Here is a 15,398-nt window from a genome sequence, read left to right as displayed (position 1 = left end):
AAATGTATATTTGAGAGCAAACAGCAAAAGTGAGGAGACTCATACGTTATAAAAACTTAATGGTTGTGCTCATCAAACTTTAAAATTGCAAAGGTAAATTGCAGTTTCATTAATGAGTTGTAGCCAACTGATTTTATTTATTTGTTTATTTTTATACCAGGATCTGGGACCTGATATTTCAGCAATGAAAAGACAATAAAATTAACTTATGGATTTTCAAGGTAAAACCTCCAAGATCATCAACTCTGACATTTTACAAAACATAGGCCAAATCCTTTACCCAGTTATCTTAGTACCGAACAGCAATTGAACTAAGGGGATAGAAAAGCAGATTTCCAGTGCTTTCCAACTTGTTTTTTCCAACCCTAGAAAGGAGTCCTGCAACAGCTGTTCACTGTGTGGAGATTTTTGTTACGGTTTATCCAGCTGAACAGATTGTTGTGGTATCCAGCGGAGCATGGAAACTAAACCTTTGCTGCTGCAGTAGTAGTAGGGTCTTGCAGCCAGCTGAAATACGGCTCAAATTTGTACCTACTGTATTGCAATTGGAGTGCTCTCACTTCGATAAGCAGCACACACTGTACCTCAACTGTACAATCACTCTTGTCTAATTAAACAGATACAAGTAGGTGCCAGTTGAGTTATCTGGAAAAATATGAATTGCCAGAGTCAAATTTATTTATTTTTTTCCCACCAAGCCCTTATCAATTAAAGAATTTACAATCAAATCTCAAAACTCATGCTGAAGAACATACCGAGCAGGCTAAGCCACAGATTCATGATGCCTTTTCTTTATTTTGTGGCAAATCAACTACTTGTTCTTCAGCTTCTGTATACTTAAGGTGTTGCACAATTAGGTCTTCAACATTGCTGCAGCTCAAGGTTTCAACCTCACCTTAAGTAAATAGTGAATAACAAAGTAAAAATGAGATCTCTCAAAGAGTTTGCTGATTTACTTCCTGGAATATTTATAGAAACATGAAGCTGTGAGTAGTAACGACACAAGTGATGCCAAGAGGGGAAAAATGCAATGTGGCACAGTGGGACAGCCAAATCTTGGAACTTTAATAGAGAACTGTGAAGTCTCTCCTTTTTCCCTTGTATTTTTTTTCCATGGATAAACTGCCAAGGAAAGTGATTTCAACCTGGAGCTGCAGTCACAAATAGTTCTCTGGACATTAGGGAAAAGCCAAATTGCTAACAACAACAACAACAACAACAAAAGTAGGGATACAGAAGCCTTTTACTTGTGACATTAATTTGGAAGAGCCGGTGTTGCAACCAGTTGTAACCACCATCATGAAGAGTAATGAAAGCCAAATGCTGAGTAAAGACAAGCTTCAATTCTCTGTGAAGAGACACATTCCAATTAGGAAAAAAATAAATAAATCACAATTAAGAAATGTAATGAACTACCTTACAAAGACAGTGAGGTGTGTAGGGAAGGAGAGATGAGTTGTTCTGGCATTTAAAAGGAGCCATTACTTGAGACTCCAACATGGAGATTATATATAAACATTATAAGCCTGAAAATATCCTTTATGCTACAACCTCATTGCATAAGTCTGTAACTGCCATTAATATCAAGTATTGCAGTCACTCATGACCAAGAGTGGAGAATGATGAGTGAAGATAAGCCAGTCTTCTCTCTGTAGAGAGATTCAGAGGCTTTATGTATAGGTTTTAATTTAATGGACCTAGATATGCCCTTTACACTGGGCTATGGCTCCCTAGTGGGACCTGTGTCGCTGCAGCAAGGAGGCTGCACCAAGACGCCCCGGGTGCTTTCCCTTCGGGCTCCAGACTGGCAGTCCTGCCCAGGTTTCAGGAAGCAATCAGAGCATCGTCCTCACCTACAGAGGTCTCACGGAAGCTGCCCACAGATGACTACAGAAGGTGATCTTTGTAATATAAGACATGGGGAAATAGGCTATTCAAGAATTTGAAAGTATGTAGCTGGGATACCGGTTTCCCCGTCCTTTCTCTGTCATGTACTTAAGAGTCACTGCTCCCAGTGAAGCAAACTGTTATCTGCAAATACCATCATGATGAGTAGTGAATTTGCTGTGGTCATGGCAGCTGCCTTGTCATGTGTGAGGCCTCCACCAGGAAAGAGTTACTCGCTACCTGTGGCAACACTGTCAAATAAGCCCTTGCCCAGGAACAAAATGAGATCAGATCCGCAGTAAACATCCTTGAGTTGTGAAGCAATGTTAGGTATTATTTTTCAGGAAGCCAGCTTTCTAACCTCTTTTTCCTGTTCTTAAAGGCACAAAGATACAAACTGTGGTGAGCAGCTAGATTTTACAGAAAGAAAAAAACAAGTGCTGAATCCTACAGCATTCTGGAAAAGTGTTAAGTTTCTAAATTGCAGAGGCAGAACTTGTTGTAGTGGTTAACTACTCGGAGAAGTCTTTTCAGACTCTCTGCAGGTACTTGCAAGCACCACTTATACATTAGCAATAGTTGCCATTGTTTATGTCTAATATCCCACCATTTTTTTTGAAGGACAGCCCCCTACAATAAATAAAATGAAACCCAAGCTTTTGCAGAAAGGGATAACTTCTCAAGCAAATTAGCTTCTGAAGCAGACTTATAAAGAGAGCGACAAAGTTTCCCTCCTTTATTATACTAACCCATGATCCAAAACTAAAAGCAATATGCTTTTTGTGGATATGGTTATCCACATGGTTCTTCAAAAGTGGCAAGTCATTTACTATGACTGAGACTAAAACCATGAAGAAAGATGAGGAAGAGAAAACTATCCTCCTCCTCCATGTTCTGCAACATCTGAAAACAGGCAAGAATAATAGGAATTTTCACCCAGTACAAAAAGGACAGGAGGTTTGAATAACCTTAAGTAGAGGATGCTCATCTGCAATATTTAACCATTTCAGGAAGAGCTAAAGAGCTAAATAAAGTAACTTTCCATGATTCAGTACTTACTGTCAACTTGGAAATCACTAATCATAGAACACTTGGTAGCTGAAGTTGTCAGACTTGATTCTGAAGTTGTATCTTCCCATCTTTCGCTGGTACTGGAAAATGACAAGGCTCACAACTCCCACCACAAAGCCAAACACAGCAACAACAATAAGGATGATGTATCCAACTCCCATCCCAGACTCCTTCTCTGTGTTTGAATCAGATGCTAAAAAAGAAAGAGGTTAAAAACAGAAGCTTTGAAACTCTTAATTTTTTTTTCCTGGGGTAAAAAGACGGTCAAGCTGGATAACCTTGCCTACAGATTAGCCAACATGTGTGCCAAAGCCCAGAGCTGTGATACAGCATTGGTTCAGCCTTTTGGGGAAGGTAATTCTCATTAAAAGGTCTATGAGCCGCAGTCCCCTATTCAACTATGATTGTTAAAAACTCTTGATTTGCATTTATCTCATGGGTAAACCTTCTTTAAACACAAAACATTTAGGGACGGATTCTCCCTGTGTGCTGAGTCTCTAAGCTCCCATTCTAGTTAGCAGAGATCTGGCCAGTGCAGCCAGTGGAGCCACACTGAAGAAGTCACCATGGGCTCAACTCTGTAGCCTGAGTACAGACGTTTAGTGCCACTTGAGAAGCCCAAGGATGTCTTCAATATCTGCACAGGTCTGGCAGAAATGTCATGGGACCTGCAGGAGACCTGTAGTCCTCTGGAACAGCACCAAGACTGGTGGGGAAGGAGGGAATGTGTCACCATAAGCCGTCTCAAGGAGCACAAGATGCCTACGTGTGGGCAAGAGTCAAGTCCCTTGTTGCCCTAGGCTCCAGTCAACCTCCATCAACAGAACGTTTGCCTGGTTCACATATAGATACTCCAATGTAATTGTCCAAATCTGCAAGCAGAATCCCCTCTCACGTAACATTATACCTCTGTTTCTGTTTGTACATACACTCTTGCATGCTTCTAATTCATTCTTGTGAATGTTCGATGTACCTACAAAAGCATCTGTTTGCATATGTTTACAGGACAGCACTCATAGCCAAGCACTTGTGCAGTACCTGATGTGCACAGAAGACAACTAGTGATGCATACATGCCAGTAATTAGAAACAAGATTTTTGGCCAAATGGCCCTGTCAGCAGCCCTGGAGGCACATGTTGGCAGAGTCCAAGCTACGTAATGTCCAGGGATCATTCCAAGACAGGCCAAGGCAGTGTTGCACAATATATTTGTGCCTATTTTGAATTTTGGTATCAAACAAAGGAATTAAAAAAGAAGATGCACAGTCAAAATGATAACCCCATAGCCCAACACAGACAGGACAGGAATTCCTGAATATAACGTATCAATGGCCTTTTCTATAGCATGTGGCAAGTAGTATAGGTAGAGCAGTTAGGACTTTTTCATGTTTTAATGCAGCAGCTTACCTGACATAACAATTCACATTGTCTCCTTCAACACAGAGCTGGATATCACTGCCTATGTCTAGCCTCACACTCAAAATGCAATGTGAATATCCAAACTGGGAAAAAAAAAAAAGACTACATCTTGTAGCACCACACAGCTACAGCTTTGCTGTATTGCTGTCATGCCACCCAAACAAAGCTCCCCTCACCAGAGTTCCTTTCGTGTGATGGCCATTTTTCAGCATTAGGAATGCATCAGGGTCTCCAGTGCAAACGGGAGTGAAACCTACTTGGTGCAAGTGTTGTACAAAGAAAGTGCTGTACAAATTCATTGCTAAGTTTTAGAAAAAGAACTAAACCAGAAACGAACACTGAAGGCCTATTCTAACAGACTAATGCTAACACATAAGGGAAGAAAAGTACAATATGCTGAGTCAGAGCCTGTTTCAAGTTCCAAAAGAACATTGTGGCCATTACGGTAGAGGGAAAAAATATCCCAGATCCATTATCAATCCATCACTAACCTATCTCCACAGACAGAAAAGCTTAAGTGACTGGCAAAACAGGCAACCAGCAAGAGGAAAGAGGGTGAGTTCTGTCTATTGACAGTAGCCATGTGTTAAAACTGTGATGTTGCTGTGTACAAATACTCTCAATGAGTGTTTTACGCTAATACAATATGAATGCAAATGGCTGGAGGAAGCCAAATGAACGAAAATGTTAGAGACAGCAGTTGCCCTTGAAAACATCACTTGGGGTAAGTGCAGAAGAGGCAGAAGCATAACAAATTAGACCTTGCTTGTACACAGAGCTGATGTTCGCTCTCTATTAACCTGTACTGCACCACTCTGCCAGATTAACCAGGGTGCTGTGTATCAGCTAGGCTGTGCCGCCTTCTCTCACAGTAATAAAGTAATCGATATCAGGGAGTCTAAGGAAATATGGCAGTGCAATCTCTTATCTCTCCTGATTTTGGACTTCAGAGCTCAAAATAACCATGGTCTAAGAACAGTGTAAAGTAAACCAGAAAAACCGATTGCAATCTAAGAGATGCAAGCCGCTTTTGCACTGTACAATTGTAATTCCTGCTTGATTTTGTGGCTGTTGCACTTGCTACCCTGTGCAAATAGCTACACTTTTTTCCTCTCTCTTTCATTGCCTCGACAATCTGATAGTCACTTTATCAAGGAGGGCACATGCTTTTCCACACTGTCACATGGCTTCAGTGAGAACTTCTGCTCCTTGGAAAAATACACAGAGAGTTTTGTTTCAACAGGCTTTCAGGTTCCTGTGCAGTGAAAAAGAATCTTAAAATGGTGCTTACTCTGCATCCCCTTTTTACAGACATCTGTTTGTAACTCACCAGCAGATTTACACAGAGGTCCCCAGGATGTTCTGTGGGTAGCGATGATTTCACCGGTTTTCAGGGATCGAGCCGCGTGGCATCTCTGCAAAACCAATTCAGACTCCAACAAGTCACATGGCTGACTAATTAATAATACAAAGCCTTCTGATGAGAATGGGAAAGCCCAGTGCTGTTCTGACCCACTGAGGCTTTTGTTTCTTAATGTTACGTGTTTGTTTCACTGAAATGAGCACGTAATGAAAGTTCAAAAGAAATGGCATTAGAGAAATATCAGTCTGAGATCTCTATTTTGAAACACTGGAAAACACTGCAGCGAACAGACATTTCACATAGACAACCCCTTTCTTTTCATTAACTCTCCATTTGTTTTGGAGAAAACTTAAAGGTTGGATTAGATGATCTTCGAGGTCTTTTCCAACCTAAATGACCCTATGCTTATGGGAGAATAAACTTCTCGCTATTTCTATGTCAGGGTTTTACAAACATTTTCATTTGGATGCTTCTACTGCACATGGCAGGCACAGAAGATCCTACAACCAGCACCAGGATCAGCAGTGGCAACATTCGCCCCCTGCCAAGTTGTGTCCTTTGAAAACAACACACAGCTCTTCAGAAATACGTGGACTACTCATCTGGGAACTACTGGTTTGAAAGAGCTGTGCCCAGTGAAAGGCTGAGGATGGGCTAGCTGCTTTAGCTCCGTGTGAGCGACATTTGCACAACAGAGAGCACATTCATCTTCTGGACACTTCCTTGGTAGCGCTGTTCAGTTTGTTTTCTACCCTTTTGTGCTGAGTAGGTTATTCAGAAGACACTGTGATTCTCCTGGAGGTGCACACAGTATCAGAGAGACTGCAGTACCATGCTATAATGAGAAAAAGAGAGCATCTCACCAGCATTACCAGCCTGATTACACTGAGACCTCTACAGTCCCCTCTCAGCAACAGTGTCTTTAGCCAGGCCAGCCTCTGAAAAATACCCATGTAGCTGCAACTTTGGCCTGCCCTTGAACAGATTTCCCAGTACTTGTCTTCTCCACGTAACATTTTAATCTCTACCTAAGATACTGAATACTCTAACTTTTCCTAAGGGATAAATTTTGTACAGCAGAAAGAACAATATATTTCTTTTTTTTTTTTTTTTTCAAATACATATGAGTAATATAGAACATATGAAGGAAGAGGGCCTCACTGATTAACCCTGCTGTGCCTTGTTTACTGCAGATGTCAACCTTCATTAGACCTCTAGGCCTCATATTGGGCAACCATTACCCCATCACTGACCCCTGTAATGCAGATCATAGCCAGGCCTTCAGCTAGCTGAATTCCTAAACTCTAATCCGTGCAGCTAAAAGCCTGCCCTAACAGAAAACCCGGCAGCTCCTAGCAAAGCACTTGGTTGATTCCTTGCAGCAGCAACACCAGCCCACACAACCCGTGTCCTGCCCATCCCTTGTATTCCTCTGCCTCGCACCTACCACTGTGTCCCTCCTCAGCTGTGCAGGACACTGCTTGAGCAACCACACCGTGAACCTGGGGAGGGATCCACCTCCTCCATGGGGGGGCATAGCCTGGGGATTGCTCACGCACTGATTTTTAACACACAAAATCAGCTCTGAAACCTGGGGCCATCTTTCTATCTGTCAGTCGTGTGTCCTGTTCCTACCTTTTTTATTATCATTATTTTTTTTAATCTGGAGGAAGCTTTGTACTTTGAGAAAGGAAACGAGCATTTTCTGCTGGCCACTTTGAATCTTTTAGGAAGAGATCGGTTACTGTATAATGAGCTTAAACTGAGTTATTTAGAGCTAGAGGAAAGTGTTAAACAATGGAGGAGCAGCAAGCTGTTAATGAAAACATCCTTGACAGAAAAAAAAAATCACAGGAAAGCTGGCAGAAGGAGGGGAGAATTCCTGTGTATAGGTTATAAAGGAAAAAAAAAATCAGCAAAAACTGATGTATTATTTTCATTTATTTCCATGGTAGCAAGACATTTTTAGATTAAGCAGTGTGTATCACTTACTTAGAAATAAAAGAAACAAAAAAAATGCTTTGGAGCACGGTAGGAAGACAATTAGGAACTGAAGTTTTTATGAGAACAGTGCTTGGTTTCCTACTTTAAAAGCAACAGGGTTTTAAAGAGCCCTGTTAAACTCTATTAGATTCACAGCCATGGAAACTTAATGCCATGGAGCTTCCTCCGTGGCACCTAAACTCTGACTTGGAGGAGCAAATCTCTAGGGGAAGAAGAAAGGATAGAAAGACATCCCAAATCAGTCTGGTCAGACTTTCCCACCGAAACTGCCAATAGGGGTGGTAGTTTTTCTGTGGCATGTCCATCTGAGGTGGCACATTTCTGAACAGCCTTTCTCACTGTAACTTCTGTTCTTCACCTTCTGGCCACCCCTAGGCAGGGGCGAAGTCCCACAACTTTCTGACACCCGTTTCTGTGCATGATCCATGCTTTTCACTGCAAGGATAGAAACAGGAAAAAAGGGGGATGCTTCCACATGGCTGTAGTCCTTTCCCACTCCTCCCTGCTCTCAGCAGGGGATGAAGGAGCTATTTGAAACCCTGTTTGGAAACATGACTTCTTCGATTCCACAAAAGGACTGCATGGCAAAGGAGAGAGAAAAAGCACATAGCAAAACCCTTACCGTCCTGCAGGTGCTTCCTGGTGTCTCCATACAAATACGAATTTTGCAGTGTAAGTAAACTACAGAATTGTTGACAAAGGAAAAAATTTTCAGCTTAAACTGTGCTTTGCTTGAATTCCCATTCGCTAGCAGGGTGGTGTACGTATTTGGGATAGGACAGCTGAAAAGGAGAAGAAAATACACACATCAGGTAGGGCTATAGAAGACGTTGTAGTTATAGCACTTAACTCAGGTTGTAAGACTCCTTTAAAAAGCCACAGCCACACACTCCATGAAGCAACTCTCCAGCAGTGCAGGGGTGCCAAGGGGCTATTTGCTGCTTTGCTGTCACAGTAAGCAAATAGAGCAGGAGAGCAGGAGATATGAGAGGTGGTTGGGGGGTTGCAAAAGAAGGGAAAGAGTGACAGAAAGAAGGATTTAAATGTGGCTTCACCAAACAAAAAGTGAAACTAACAATATATTAAAAGGAATAGCTTTTGTTACTGAGTAAAAAGACTATTCTGTATTTTAAGGTGAAGGATGAGCATAGGGGACATGATATCAAGGTAAAATTAGGGATCCAAACAGGAACAAACCTCCTCTACCAGAAGCTGCATTAATACTGTCTGTGAGTCACAACACACAGAAATCAATCAACTTACACCTTCAGTGATGAGAGTTACATAAGCTCATGGTAATATCCAAATCATGGAGAAATGGGTGAAACGCACATTTTTCAAAAGTTCTTTCCCTGTTGTACATGAAAACCACCTATTTATTTTGGTCAAATATGCAACGCCTTTACAAAACTATGGGGAAGACAACCAAACTCAAACAGCCACCACATTCCACTTTAAAAACATTTTCTTTTCGTGCCGACCTTCCTTGTTCAGAGAAGGTGTGGCCAGTCAAAATGGTAAGGGACAGTGTATATGAATGATGAAAACACCCACAAAAAGCATTTAAAATATAACACATCCGTATTCAGTACCATTCAAGGTAGGGCACACGATATTTGCAAGTGGCATTTGCTGTACCTGTTGTTGATAAAAGTAAATGAGAGGGGATCCACTGAATTGTTAGTCGGAGTCGCCCAGCAGTCAGTGAGGACCACCTTCAGCTTGCTGTTTGCTCTCTGGATCCCCACCTCAATCAGTATGTCATCGCTGGCAGAGACACTGAAATTTTTTGGTATTGGGGAGTTTCCGATAAACAACTGCATTTCTGTTCTGAAGTGTCCAGATCCATGTAAATCCTCAAAAATGGTGTAAACTCTGAAACAGGAAGTAACCACTTTTAAAGTCCACAAGTTGGAGTGTTTCTGTAAGTCATAAAATGGTGCCTGTTTCTCCACCTCTTGTGCATGTAAGTAGTGAAAGATGCCCAAGAAGCTAGAGAAGTGTTCAAGAGAAAAGGGTGAAAATGAATCAAGTTCTCAGTTGGGATGGTAGGAACCATGGAAATGAAAAAGGGAGAAACCAGATGGCGTAATGTCTTGGCAATATAAATAGAGCAGGTAGAAATATTTGAGTGCAACTGAAGGAGAACAAGACTATGAGATGTCTTAAAGTTCAAATAAGGAGAGTAAAAGCTTAGCGCTGAAGACAAGAGCCAAGAAATTTAAGGAAAAGGAACAAATCTAAACAGTAAGTGAGAGACATGAGAAAATTAGGGGTTAAAACTTGCCATCCTCAGCAGCAAACCTAGCACCCACATAGCAGTCTGTACGCCTGCCTCAGCTGAAGAGACATCGTTGTTATATTTCAAAAGCAGGTGAATACTCTTCTTGCTAAATGTGGTTGCCCAGGAAGACAAAGAGCAGGAATCCTGCCTCCCAAGGCTGCCCCGATAGCTCCCAAAGCTTTATTTTCACCGATGGTTTAGCTGGGCAATGGCCGAGCTTGGTGGCTGTTGGATCTGTTGCCACCTTAGATGGAGTATGATGGAAGCACACAGCAGGGATCACCTGAGAATGGGACACTTAAGAAGGCAGACGATACAACACAGAAAGTACTGTCAGTGGATCCAGCTTAGACCCCTTTCTTAGAGGGGGGAAAGATGGGGGATCTCTCCCATGAAGCAGCACTGAGTTACACACCAGCATTTCAAAGCAGAGGAAGATGTTCCTTACCCCTCTGCAGTGTATCCAGAGGAAGTCAAGAGATTGTTTTGAAACACACAGTGAATGGGACTGGCAACTTTTAAGTGGTGGATCACTCCCTGAGCAGAAGCGTCATTCCGGAGTATGGTTTTCACTACGGTATTACTCACGTTCTGGAACACAGAAAGAAGAAAGCACAACTTGTGAACACCACTGCTTCTAGGGGTATAGCAGAGCTACAGGCTTAGCAGCTTCAAGGACTTTGGAATTCTCCGTTCTTCAGACAGATTAAACCTCCAGCATCTTTGTTGCTGTAGAGCTAGACAAGGAAAATCCATGAGCCTTCCTCCTCTTCCTCAATCTGCAATGATCACTGATCCACGAGGGATTTTCTATACTTGGACATGTTCTGATGGGATCCATAGAGGCAGCCATCAACCTTTGCCCCATTACTGGGAACAACTGGGGTGTTCTCTAAATATGATGCTCAGATTGCTCTTAAGAAAAGAGAAGCTTCTGAGACAGCTGCAGGAGGAACCCAGAGAGGCATGGGAACTGGGCCTCAGTTGGGAGAGACTATTGAACCTTCCTGCCTGTCCCCAAAGATGCCCTTCTCTTTCTTGCTTGCCCCCATACCCAAACAGAGGGTTAACTTTCCACTTACAGGAAGTTTTCTTTTTCCAAAGACATTGGAAACATGAAACACGTTGCACAACATTTCAGCAACTAATAGACTCTATTTCCAGCTAAGGAACAATCATTGCCCCTCCACCCACCCCCCTCCACCTCCCACCCAAGAGAGGAAAAAAAAATTCTTCAGGGCTTCTTCGCATTCCCTGTCTGAGGGGACTTACGGTCTCAACTTCAGTGCCACATTCGCTCCAGCCAGCCTGCAGCATAGCATGAGTGCCATTGCTGATGCTCACGTTGCAGCGAGGCTCCCCCAGGTACAGGGAGGACTCAGGGATGGATTCCTGATCTAAAAATCCCTTCTGGATGGCAAGGACAATCTTCTCGATTTCACAAAACACTCTCACTGCATCTTTAATGGAAACCTCCTGGGCAGGTTTAACAAGGGGGACGGGAGACACTTGAGGAGGAACATCAGGAGCTGATGCAGGATCCGTGGTGAGAGGAGGCAGCACTACACTGGAGAACTTGGTGTCCTCCAGAGCCTTGTGCTCGGTAGCAGAGAAGTTCAATGAAGCAAGGGAGGAAACATAAGTCGAAGTCTGCAAATACATTGCAGGTAAAACTGTGTTGGGTACAGGTTTCTTGTCCATCACTGTTGCCTCCTGGCTGGTAGGAGATGCTGAAGAGTGCCAAAAATAAAGGACTGATGTAATTTACAGATTCAGATTGATTTCATAAGGTAAAAGCAAACACATATGAGGAAATTCACAGTTTCCTAGTTTCTGTGGGTTTTTATGTTTGGTTTTTGTTTTGTTTTGTTTTGTTTTAACCAGCTCTACCTGCTGTCAAGGCTGTGGCTGTTTCTTTTTTTGGTTGGTTGGTTGGCTGGGGTTTTCGTTTGTTTGTTTCTGCTTTTGTTCTTTAAGAAAGAGCCCGTGAGATATATAAGGCACCAGTGAGAAAACCTAAGTGCTTTATTTCCTGAGAACTGTAATAATTAATGTGTTTGAGTAAAGCTCGTACGTACAGCTTTTGGGTGATCAGTGCTTGCAGAAGATCCACAACTGCAAGTTGCTGAGCAGCTTTCAGATTTTTTTTGCCTAGTATTGTGGGAGACTGCACACTTCTGGCTACGGGATGCAAACAGGAACAGAGTCTGTTAAAAAAACTGGCCCCACTTGTGAGAAGTTGGTATCCAGAATATATGACCCTGAATGCTTTGGAGACACCATTTTGGGGGTGACATGCAGGACAAACCTTGTGTATCAGGCCCGTATTGCACACATGTACCCTGAGAGACACAGTAGGGAGCTGAACAAACGCTCTGGTAGGAATCTTTAATGATTCCAGGAAGAAAGTGAACAGGGGAAATGGTGAAGCAGAGACAGAGATCGATGTGTATGCCAAACATCCTGCTTGCAGCACAGGCTCTGGGGTTACCATGGCTCTTTGGTACTAGAAACAACCTAAGTATCTGACTTAGCACCCGGATAATAAACTCAATTTGCAGTGGAACAGGATGTGTCTCATTGCACAAAAAATTCTCTTCAGCAGTTTTTAATTGGTTGTACATACAAATAACATTTATTTCCCAAGCAACATATATCTACGTATATGTGTATATACACACACGTGTTTTTCTGGAGCTTCCCACCTTTCAGGAATGTCCCAAACTGAAAAGATGCTGATTTGAATGTAATCTGAAAAAAAATTCTGGGCTCTTTTCAAGTTGAGTTCCCCAAAAACTCATTGTCACGCTACTAAATGTGTTGGTTAAACAAAACTGAGCAAAGGTTGGAATCAGTTCACAAATCCTTGTGACTTCAGCCAATGAGTATCTTATCACTGTGGTTACAAAAACAAGTACAAGTACAAATTACAGAAGAAACCTAAAAGAATTTAGAAGCTTAAAGACTCGTTATATGTCAGCTAACAAATGATTCCAGGAAAGACAGAAGAAACTAGATGAATTGGCTGTTGCAAAACACTCATCTGTAACACTATATTAACTTTTTGTCCCTGAGGCAATACAGAGGTCATACTATGTACCTGGTTTCTATGACCTTTTCTGTTATCTCTGCTATCTCTGCTATCCCCTCTGCTACTGCTAATGGAAATAACTAACATTCCTGATAATCATATCTACTTTTAATGGCACGTATGAGAAAACAGAAATATTAAAATAGTCTTACAGAGACAGCATTAAATATTAATATAATAACTCTCATGACAGATTGTTCAAGTCAGAAATGCTTAAATCCATTGCAAGACTCTTTCCATTAGCATGTAGTTGAATACAACAAACCTAATTGATCCCTCACAAACTTCAAGGCCTGTGGCAAGTGTGACTTTGATCCAATAAAGATAATAACGATAAGAGTTAGGTTAGCCATTAGATAATAATTTTAAAAAATTGCCTTCACAGTTTCTTCCAGGCCTTTCTGGATGCACGTCAGCAAATCCGTCATTGCAACTGCACTGGTAAAACCCAAGTGTGTTATAACATGATGCATCCGGGGAGCAGTCATCTTCTTCACTCTTGCATTCATCATAATCTGTTGGGTATATTTAAGGTGGAGAGCATACAAATGAAAATGTGTTGGTTCTGAAACAGGAGCATGATCATATCATCATGATATCATGGTGGGATTGCACTTCTTAGGTGTGAAACTCTACTGTAGGTGTCAGGTAGCTGCTGGGTGTAGAAGAGGTGGGATATTGGAAGCACAGCCTGATTGCACGGACACTGGCATAACCCTCCATCAGCAGTGCTGCCAGTGCTGCTTAGCAGATGCTCACTGAGATGTAGGTACCCCACTGCAGAGCTCGTAACATTCTAAACTGACCAACAGCCCAGGGCAACATTTCTAGCACCACCACCATCTGCCTCCCCCATTCTACCGTCCTGAGGAGGTGGTTAATAAATGCCCAGCATGAATGAAGCAGTTTGGAAAGCAGGGGGTCTGTGTGACTAGTCCAAGTTGCAATCTAATTGAAAGAAAAAATATGCTTTTCTTCCCTTTCTCTTCCTAAGGCCTAATCACTGCTGCTCAGATATGGATGTACCACCATCAATGAGATTCAGAAAGCAGCAGTAACCAAGCACCTGCTCTATGGGGACCTATCCCTGAAACAAGCCATCTGTTCTAACACAGCTTCCAGGGGCAGGCGCTCCACAAAGCATGAAATAACCATGATTTTACTAATTAACATAATATGCAACTTTCCAGATTCACAGCTGTAAGGATAACAGGCAAAGGGAATGTACAGGATAGGCCATATACATGCTTCTGATGTCATTTTGCCTGAGATTTTAATTGACAGGTTATAACAATAATATTTGGACAAACTTATCATGTTGAGGATACAGAATTTGATACTGTTTTCAGAGATGACACATCAATTTGTAGAACAGGATTCAACAGCACTTAGTCAGAAGACTAATTTTGATTGTTACTGACTTAAATCACATATAAAGAAAACGAGGTTTTACAATAAGCCATTGTGCTGATCTTGGTAAACTGCGTACTTTCGTCTGAACTGCCAGCCCACAGGTTTATGAGGGAAACACACACTCCCAGTGCAGGAATTCACATTTTCATTTATTTGTTCCTTGGTTTCTATCTCATGCAAAATTATCAGTGCAAAGGAGAGGGTAATGTGTTTCAAAATAAATTTAAACAGAGCTGGTTATATCTGTGTACGTGGACCTGTTTCCACTGGTAGATTATAAAACCCTCAGTTTGTGACCACAGTTTCTAATATCTCCATATCTTCTTCTCTATAAAATTATTACTAGCTATAAACTAAAAGACTAGTTGGTTCCTATCAGGTGTACCTCACTTCTTATTCTATCTTTTGATGTTCTCTGAAAAAGCATATTGGATGGATAAGCAGAAGTGATAAAGGAGAGAGAACGGTGTCTCATCCATGTGTTTTACAGATGTTTTCACATCAAAAAATAAAGAATAATAACAGGTTTTATCATCTTTTCTAACTGAAGAACTATTAGGATATAAGCTGCTCCTTACCATTTATGGAGAGACTGCTCTTGTCAACTGTGAAATAGGAGCTGTGTTCAAAGGCATCACGAAAAGTGGTGATGATGTAGTAGATATCCACGTCTTCTGCAATCAGTAAATGGAAACTTACCACCGTGCTCCCATTAGTAATACCAGTTATCAACACTTTAATCAGACCAGCCTCCACTTGCTGAAGGACCTCAAGGGGCAGAGATTTGTGTACCTGGAATAAAAACAAAATGCATGTGAAAATGGACAGGTAGAAGTAATTACATTTTTGGCATTGTACAATGCCCGA

General features: G+C 41.8%; 1 protein-coding gene across 1 annotated transcript in view; it reads right to left on the bottom strand.

The window, feature by feature from the left end:
- Window positions 1-369: 369 nt before the first annotated feature.
- UMODL1 (uromodulin like 1) overlaps window positions 370-15,398 on the bottom strand; it is a 48,861-nt gene continuing 33,832 nt past the window's right edge. Inside the window, exons 14-22 of the mRNA XM_083828056.1 lie at window positions 15,110-15,323; window positions 13,496-13,633; window positions 11,300-11,757; window positions 10,476-10,618; window positions 9,382-9,618; window positions 8,366-8,525; window positions 5,707-5,791; window positions 2,947-3,151; window positions 370-1,348 (exon numbers count right to left, since the gene is read on the bottom strand). Coding sequence (XP_083684182.1) covers window positions 2,964-3,151; window positions 5,707-5,791; window positions 8,366-8,525; window positions 9,382-9,618; window positions 10,476-10,618; window positions 11,300-11,757; window positions 13,496-13,633; window positions 15,110-15,323 — 1,623 coding nt within the window. The 3' untranslated portion in view covers window positions 370-1,348; window positions 2,947-2,963. The remainder of the gene's footprint in view (window positions 1,349-2,946; window positions 3,152-5,706; window positions 5,792-8,365; window positions 8,526-9,381; window positions 9,619-10,475; window positions 10,619-11,299; window positions 11,758-13,495; window positions 13,634-15,109; window positions 15,324-15,398) is intronic.

Source organism: Anser anser, assembly GCF_964211835.1.
Source record: "Anser anser genome assembly, chromosome: 1".
Lineage (NCBI taxonomy): Eukaryota > Metazoa > Chordata > Aves > Anseriformes > Anatidae > Anser > Anser anser.
This window is presented reverse-complemented; position numbering and strand designations above follow the sequence as displayed.